Raw genomic sequence first — 8,611 nt, forward strand, 5'->3', positions numbered from 1 at the left:
GCCTGTGTGTGATGTATGGGTAACGAGAATGCAGAAGGTTCCGGCAGGCTGATTCAGATAGCACCCTCCCATATGGAAAGAGCGACCCGAGTTGGCAGCTCCTGCCCGTGGCATAGAGGCAATGTGAATTGAATGGCAGGATGATTTTTTTTGGGTGAGCCCATAGCTACGCCTCTTCACGGCGTAGCAACCTTTCACGCCGCCCGAGGTCTCGCTTTGGCTGTCGTAGTATTGCTTTCGCAATAAAACAACGAGAAGTTTAAAAATATATGTGAGCCTCCTTATAGTCACCTATGGTTGTCCTATAGAGCTTTGTGGACGGAACCGCGATTGACAAAGTTAAAAATGTAGCCTTAAAATGTATTCCTTCATTAAAACTGAATTCGCCTCAGTCAAGAGCGCCAAGCTAATTTAAGCACCAACAAATGGCCGACAGCTGAACCTTGTACGCTTGTTTTGTCCTTTTGTGCTCTTTTCAGCCACGCAGGAAAACCAACTCTCAAAAATTTCTGCTCGTCGTACAGCACGTAAAACAGACGTGTTTGACGTATGCTTTTCAGAGCGCAGCTCTTTGGCGCCTTTTTTTTTTTTTTTTTTTTTGCGTTTCGCGGCGTCGCCGTCGGCGTTGTCCCTTGTAACCGGCTCCATAAACAAATGAAATAAATGAACCCTGTCCCCACCAGGAATCCAACTTTCATCTCTTGGCCCCAGTCGAGCACTTTAACCAACTGCGCTACGCCCGGGATCGTGAATGCACATCATAATCCTCCTTGTCTATATGCTGATGCTGATGCTGATGCGGCCATTCCCCTTTGTATCGGGGGTTCACAAAGTTCTGGATCAGGCCAGGAGAAACGGGTAGAAAAAATTGAGGAGTGAGAGAAAATTCTATGCTAAATGTTCAGTCAAATAGTCCGAAGAAGTAAGAAAGAGAGAGAAAGAAGAAATTTAACAGGCTTCTCTGTTAAATTTATATAGTGAGGATGATAGTAGCGATGACAATGACGCTGCAATTATTGATAACATCAATGATGACATTAGCAATAATAATGACGGTGCAGTTAGTTGATAATGATAATGAGAGCAAACGTGATGCACAGTGTGCACTAACACTTTCGCATTTCTGCAGTGTAGATTCCACAGTGCTTTGGAAATTTTAGAGCGCAGCTATTTGGCGCGCGTTCCTGCGCTTCGCGCCGTCGGCGTCACCGTTGTCTGGTAACCAGCTCCGCAGGCTTTCCTCGCTGCGGAGGTGGTGCTACCATAGGATATCGTAAAGGAAAGGTGTGCATGACTTTGGCGGCGCTGTAAAAGAGGAACTAGTAACTAAATAGTAACTAGTAACGTGATCGTCGGCGTCATCGTTGTCCCTCGTAACCAGCTCCGCAGCCAAAAAAGAATGGTACCACAAAATAGAGCGTCAAGGAAAGGTGTGCATGACTATTTCGGCGCTGTAAAAGAGGAACTAGTTGGTTACAAAATATAGTAGATGGGCACCTTGTTTTTCGCTTCAATCGAAGCGTTGCCTCCACTGCTGCGGTCCAATCCTCGTTCTCGATCGACTGTCGACAGCCCTAACCATAGAACCCCCTTATACTACACCTAGGCACTTCTACGTAGGAACTGACGCGCAATATAGGGAACCAACCAGTGATCATACAGTACTTTGTGGGCACTTCATGTGAGCTTAACTTGTCTACGACTTCACAATCGCAGTCTTGTAGTTAAAACCAAAATTAGAAATTAGGAAGGAAAAACGAATCAACGATTCATTAGTTGTCGCTTTTTCGCACAATCAGAGCGAATCTTCGGGTAGTCTAATGAGCTCGACATAATTTCAAAAGCCAAATACACAATAAGTGTTCCCTGTCTCGCAAATAGGCCTAATGTATGGAAGAAGATGATTCAGCGCCCACGCAAACGACGACGAAGACGGCTGATTCTGGCCGATCAGCTGGCGCACGCACTCGAAGCTCGGACTGTCTTGTTCGGACGAGATTGCGCCTTACTATACGATCGTCGTGTGTCACCGGTCGCCGTCTCCAGTCCTCCGAATAACTCCTAATAAACCCCTCTTCACTAAGAAGGTTAACAAAAGAGGGACGAGCAGGCAGAAAATTTATAGGAAAAGTTAAACATGTACAGAGAGTAGCTCATCAAATATTGAAGTTCTGCTGAAGGTCACATGTAATTCACCCCAACGTCCCGTTACATGTCCCCGTAAAGGCTATTTTCATGTATGCGTGGTTAGCCCAGGTCAAGTTCAGCGAAACTTGCATTATTCCTTACAATTCTTATAAAACGCAGATATTGATGTTATTCAGACACCCATGTTGAAAAGTGGCGGGATTGACCGATTCGTCACTTGCCTTGATCCCAGCATCTCCTGCACAAGACGGAAGCGCGGGCACAAACTTTTCGCTTAAAGAATAGAACATAAGTACTACCCGTATTAGGCATTTTGAGATATTTAAAGCACTTTTTCGTATTAAATACTTTCATATGCCACAATTGGTGGCTTTTATCGGATATTCACTGTTTGATTAGTTTTAAGCTAACACATTAGCTTCTTTCTGCACATACAAGATACAAATGTCCTATGAAAATCCTATGGGCAAAATGCAATCCAGTCTACCTCAGTAGTTTTGCAATTCGGCGTAGGGAACATTGGCATATTGATCAGCCTTTCGATTATCCCGTGTTTCGTTGTTTTATTTATGAGCTATACTGTACTGAAAATGACATACTGAGATAATTGAGGCCATTAACGATAAGCAGTACACAAAAACTACACTCCTTGAGGAAAAAAGAACCATGGAGCTGATTATACACGCCTTATGAAGCAGTGTCCAAATGAGTTCATAATCATGCACAGCACTGGTAAATGAAGAATGTCTAAAATTAAGACGCTTTCAAAAGCAAAAGAAAAAATCCGAGAGCACTGTAGAATCTACACTGCTGAAAGCGAAGGCCTGAGCGGCGTTGCTGCACACTGTGCATCGTGTTTGCTATCGTTATCACTATCAACAAAATACGTCATCATTATCATCTGTACTATCATCATCATCACTCATTTCAATGTTAATGTCATCCCTACTATCGTCCTCACGCTAGAGAAGCAGAATTTCGATATGCTTCTCACGATCTTGGGCGAGGCGCAGTTGGTTAAATCGCTCGATTGGGGATCCGAGCAATGGATTCTCAGTGGAGACAGTATTTTTATTTTTCTGATTATTGGCAGGTTGAGTGGACACTTTCCGTCCACGGTTTTTTTTTTTTTTGCGGACGCTACTCATGAGCTGTTAAATGATTTCGCATTAATACCGAAAAAAAAAATCCAGACCGGTCCCTGTTCAACGGTGGGATGGAGCTAAAGTGGTAGATCTATTTTCATTTTTGACATTTCTCAAATATTTACTCACTATTCGGCGCAAGTAAGTGGTCTAGATTCAACGACTGAAGATTGCTGCTGCTCACTCAAAGGAGAAGCCGATTCCGAAGGCCGTAATGCTGTACTGAGGGTAAATCCCAAAGAATGTGAGTAGGTCGTTGTCCCACCGACTAGGGTCGACTAGCGGATTTCGATTGTCCTTCTCGACCGAGTCGAAGAAGATGTACTCGCACAGCCCGTCCGGTGGAAACATGTGCGCGGACCGGCTCCTGGATCCCATGGTGCAGATCAGCGGCTGCTCGTCAATGACTGCACGAACGATGTAGTGAAAACAAGCGTGGTGATCTTGATGTTTAGAGTTAGCTGAGTTGTGTTCTAGCTTTATTTATTTCGTATTATTTATAACGTTACAGCGAAAGTATAAACACATGCCAGCGTGCTTGCAAATGTGTTATGCATCTGTCAACCTGCTTTATGCCGTAGCACATGTTTGGTCGCCAAAGAAAGCCTGTGAACTGTATTTGTCATTTCCAGGCACACATTTCTAACGCTCGATTTGTTTATAATGTCGCATGGATATCTTGGAGAAAGAGAAAGTGTTTCGTGTGCACAAGGTAACGATAAGAAGTCGCTGCTTTTAAAACAGCTCAAAGAGACCGCATTGCCAACATCCTAAAAAATATTGGTGGCAATACGAAAAAGGCTGTAATTTCCACAGGTTCTTGTTTAGCTGCGTTTATAGGACAGCCCTGTATAAACCTAGGTAGAGTGGCTCAAGTCACAAATAAGCTCACAGCACGTCTTGAGCTGTGGCGGACAAACTGGCGCTGATCATGTTACAAATTAACCTCCATAATTATTCTTCGAAAAAGACCAGCGATTAAATTTAATTAGATTTTAACGGCAGTCAAATTAGAGGGGAGCCCTCATAATGTACATCTGACAGGCAGAATTAAAGCTTTAGTGCGAATCAAGTGGTCCAACTGGTAAATACATTTGGAATCAACGACAGTGATTTAGACAGTTATGTGTAGGCACTTCCGGCTGTATCACTGACCTTCCCTGGGCGACAGAGTCGATGCGGTTGGTGTGATGGTAGTACTTGTCACTGTCGACTGCATTTTTGGTACTGGTACTGTGGGAAAACGCCGCATTACTCGCAACACTGGATAGGCGGGTTGTATCACTGGCGCAGAAGGCACGTCCGTGCCTTCTGCATCCACTTTCTCGGTGCCGGAGTTGAACAATGTGCCTGCAACATAAGACACAGGTGTCCCTCAGCAGTAGTGTGGTGCTCAGGCGAGGACGCAGTGCATGTATGGTCTACAACTTCCACGCTCTCTTCCTAAACAATGTTCTAATAGGTTTTCTTATTGATTTCTATAACAAATAATAAAACATACCGCGCTAAAAGCTGCTACGTCTAGTACCCATTTGTGAGGTCCTCGACCCTCTTTTACATGCAGCATCTCTGATGAACGTGGCATAAAAAGCATACTGTGAAACAGTCACAAACAACGTTTTGAAATTTTAATTTAATAAGCTGACCACTCAATTAATGAACACGAGATTGGCAATGCTGCTTCGTTACAAGAAGAATAATGCAGGCATAGTTAACAGGTAATTAACAGAAAATACGTTCATACGCTTCAGACAAACATCTCCAGCGCGATATCTCCAGCACGAAGAAAATTTTAATGCGGCGTAATATTTTGTGCTATGATGCAATGTAACGTGGTGAACTGCGGCAAGCTATCCCACCACGTGGTTTGCAGCGGACAGTATGATATATAGCGTGTTATGTTTGGTAGAGGGAAGTGTAGTATGTATGATATGTCAAATTTAACCTGTCTCAAGAAAGGACGAGGGATGTATTACCGCGAAGCGCACGACCAGAGAGGAGGTGGCGGGTTCAAAGATCTGTAATACAGTTACGGCGATGCTGTGACGGCGCTGTACGTACCTTGCACGAGAAGCAACAATGCTATGACGGCTGCAATGAGGGCAGCCACGGTAAAGGCTATGCACGCATTTGTCGCTGCGCTGTTCTTCCTGCAGGATAGGAAACAAATGGAACTAGATATCAAACCAATTGATGATACCAAAAAGGACATCCTCAAGTTTCTATTGTTTAATTAAACAGACAGCTAATTTAATGTTTATTAAAGTATTATTTAATTAAAATATTTTAACTAATTACCTATAACAGGTCAATACTTGCGCCTGACAGGTTAATAGGGCCTAAGACACTATAGAACAGGCAACATGCGAAAGGTGATAGGCAACGCTGTCCGGGTCGGGTCTTGGGGATCAGAGAGCCCTCGTGGAAAGAGCTAGGAATGACGGAATTAGACATTAGAATCCCACAATAAAGGAAACGACTAACCATTGCATAAATCCGCCTGCCTCATTCATTTTAGTAAATTGTTTTCATCATCATAATGACAGTTCTTTTTATATGCTTTCTGAAGTTTAACTTTTACTAATAATAACCCACAAAATATCCTGGCAAATTTATACTGCCTAATACTTCATAGGCCCCGCCGGGGTGGCGCATTGGTTACGGCGTTCGACTACTGTTCCCAAGAATGCGGGATCGAATCCCGGCCTCGGTGGCAGCTTTTCGATGGAGGCGAAAAGCAAGGCGCCCGTGTGCTGTGCGACGTCAGTGCACGTTAAAGAACCCCAGGTGGTCGAAATTTCCGGAGTCCTCCACTACGGCGTCTCTCATAGCCTGAGTTGCTTTGGGACGTTAAACCCCACAAACCAAAAACCAAACCTAATACTTCATAGGGGCAGCGTTCAGTGGCGGTGTCTTAAAGATAGCAATGCAAATACAGGATTCAAGGTGCTATTGTGGACATACGAAAAGAGCCCTTGCTACCGCTCCAAATAATATTGAATCCTATTGGCCCTCGCGTAACTGTTACTCCAAAGAGAAAATAGAGATAACCCTCATTGCAGAGGTGCTCTCAGAGTGAATACGGCAGCGTTCAGAAAAATAGTTTTTTCCCTGTTGATTATCGCACCCAGCAAGGCCAGCTTGGCGATTTATAATTTATAGTCTTCGGGATTCATTGACAATGTTCGTATACGCAATTTAATTTTAGAAATAGAGACATCACGAACTTTATGGAGATGTTAGAACGCAGGAACAGAGTTGCATTTTCTTAAAGCAAAGATGCCTCTTGCTACTTACTCAGAACAGCGGGGAAAGTCTGGCACAATTCGTAAACGATAAATGTTTGCTTACTGTTCTGTTTTGTCTGAAAAAAAAAAACGACATAAAAAATACTCGTCAACGGGGCGCTCAAAGCATTTTACGAGGAGGAAGCGCTTTTAAAGACAGCAACACTGTCGATATCGGAATCAAGCATGCATTTAATGTCCTCTACGACGTTAGTGATGACAAGTCTGTGCGCATATATGAGCAATCGCGAACGAAATATTGAAGGAGTTTCTGAGAGTATTTATACCCAACTTCCATTCACAGTGCTAATCCTGAAAATTATACCTTGGCATGACAAAAATAAAGGCAGGTCGGCAGCCGGCAGTCAGCTTCATTACATAGATTTTATTTCAGAGCACTGTTTTTACCCATCGTCAAGGTCGTCTAGCTAATAACAAGTATTCTCATGGTTGCACCATTCATCATCACCATCATCATCAGCCTGACTATACCCACTGCAGGGCGAAGGCCTCTCCCATATTTCTCCACTCAACCCGGTTCTGTGCTAGCTGCATCCATTTGACCCCCGCGGATTTCTTAACCTCATCCACCCACCTAACTTTCTGTCGCCCCCTGCTACGCTTTCCTTCTCTTGGAATCCAGTTTGCTACCCTAAGCGACCATCGGTCATCCTCTCTTCGCGCTACATGTCCTGCCCATGTTCATTTCATCTTCTTAATTTCTACTAGAATGTCGGTAACTTGAGTTATTTCTCTGACCCACTCTGCACGCTTCCTATCTTTTAATGGTATACCCCTACTATTTTTCGTTCCATAGCCCTCTGGGTTGTCCTCAACTTAAGTAGAACTCTCTTGGTTAGCCTCCACGTTTCAGCCCCATAGGTGAGTACAGGTAAGATGCAACTGTTGTATACTTTCCTCATGAGCGATACCGGTAAGCTGCTAGTCATAATCTGCGAGTGCTTGCCAAATGCGCTCCATCCCAATCTTATTCTTCTTATTTCCTTTTCATGGTCCGGATCTGCGGTTACTACCTGTCCTAAGTAGACATAATCGCCTACTACTTCCAGTACTTCGCTATCTAATGTAAACTGCTGTTCCTTCCCGAGGCTGTTGAACATTACCTTAGTCTTCTGCATATTGATTTTCAAGCCTACCTTTCTACTTTTCTTGTCTAGGTCATCAATCGTTATTTGCAGTTCATCCCCCGAGTTGCTAGCAAGGCAATGTCATCAGCAAATCACAGATTACTGAGGTATTCTCCATCTACCCTTATCCCTAACTGCTCCCATTCCAAGTTTCTGAATACCTCCTCTAAGCAAGCTGTGATTAGTACTGGGGAGATTGTGTCTCCTTGCCTAACACCTTTCTTTATGGGAATTTTGTTACTTTCTTTATGCAGAACTATGGTTGCTGTGCAGCCACTATATATATCTTCCAGCACTTTCACGTATGGCTCGTCTACCCCCTGATTTCGCAATGCCTGCATCACCGCCGATGTTTCAACTGAGTCAAATGCTTTTTCGTAATCAATGAATGCTATGTATAAAGGCTGATTATATTCCGAGCAGTTTTCTATCACCTGATTGATGGTATGGATATGATCGATAGTAGAGTACCGTTTCCGAAAACCTGCTTGATCCTTTGCTTGATTGCAGCCTAAGGTTGTCCTGATTCTCTTAGCGATTACCTTAGTAAATACCTTATACGTAACAGACAGTAAGATGATTGCACCATTGGTTGGTTGCACCATTAGCTATATAATTATGCGAATACCTGATTTAGGCAATGCATGAACTTATGCCTTGTCGACCACACATATTACGGTATTGTTTCATGACATGAAAACACAGCACCTGCAAAGTTCAGAACGACGCTGCCGTACTTACCGTGCAGTTGTGACGTGAAGGCCTGGGTAGTGGTCTGCGTATTGTCGGACGTGGTATGTCCGTACGAACTCTGGTCGTAGCTCGATTGACCATAAGCTTGGGTGTTAGCCACGGTGCCATAGTTGAGTGCACCGTGCGACAT

General features: G+C 43.8%; 1 protein-coding gene across 1 annotated transcript in view; it reads right to left on the reverse strand.

The window, feature by feature from the left end:
* LOC146190006 (uncharacterized) overlaps window positions 1-8,611 on the reverse strand; it is a 30,632-nt gene extending 22,021 nt beyond the window's left edge. Inside the window, exons 1-5 of the mRNA XM_084605397.1 lie at window positions 8,470-8,611; window positions 6,645-6,657; window positions 5,355-5,443; window positions 4,449-4,643; window positions 3,478-3,700 (exon numbers count right to left, since the gene is read on the reverse strand). Of these exons, the coding sequence (XP_084461523.1) occupies window positions 3,478-3,700; window positions 4,449-4,643; window positions 5,355-5,443; window positions 6,645-6,657; window positions 8,470-8,611 (662 nt within the window). The remainder of the gene's footprint in view (window positions 1-3,477; window positions 3,701-4,448; window positions 4,644-5,354; window positions 5,444-6,644; window positions 6,658-8,469) is intronic.

Source organism: Amblyomma maculatum, chromosome 5 (assembly GCF_055883805.1).
Source record: "Amblyomma maculatum isolate TAMU_Amacu chromosome 5, ASM5588380v1, whole genome shotgun sequence".
Lineage (NCBI taxonomy): Eukaryota > Metazoa > Arthropoda > Arachnida > Ixodida > Ixodidae > Amblyomma > Amblyomma maculatum.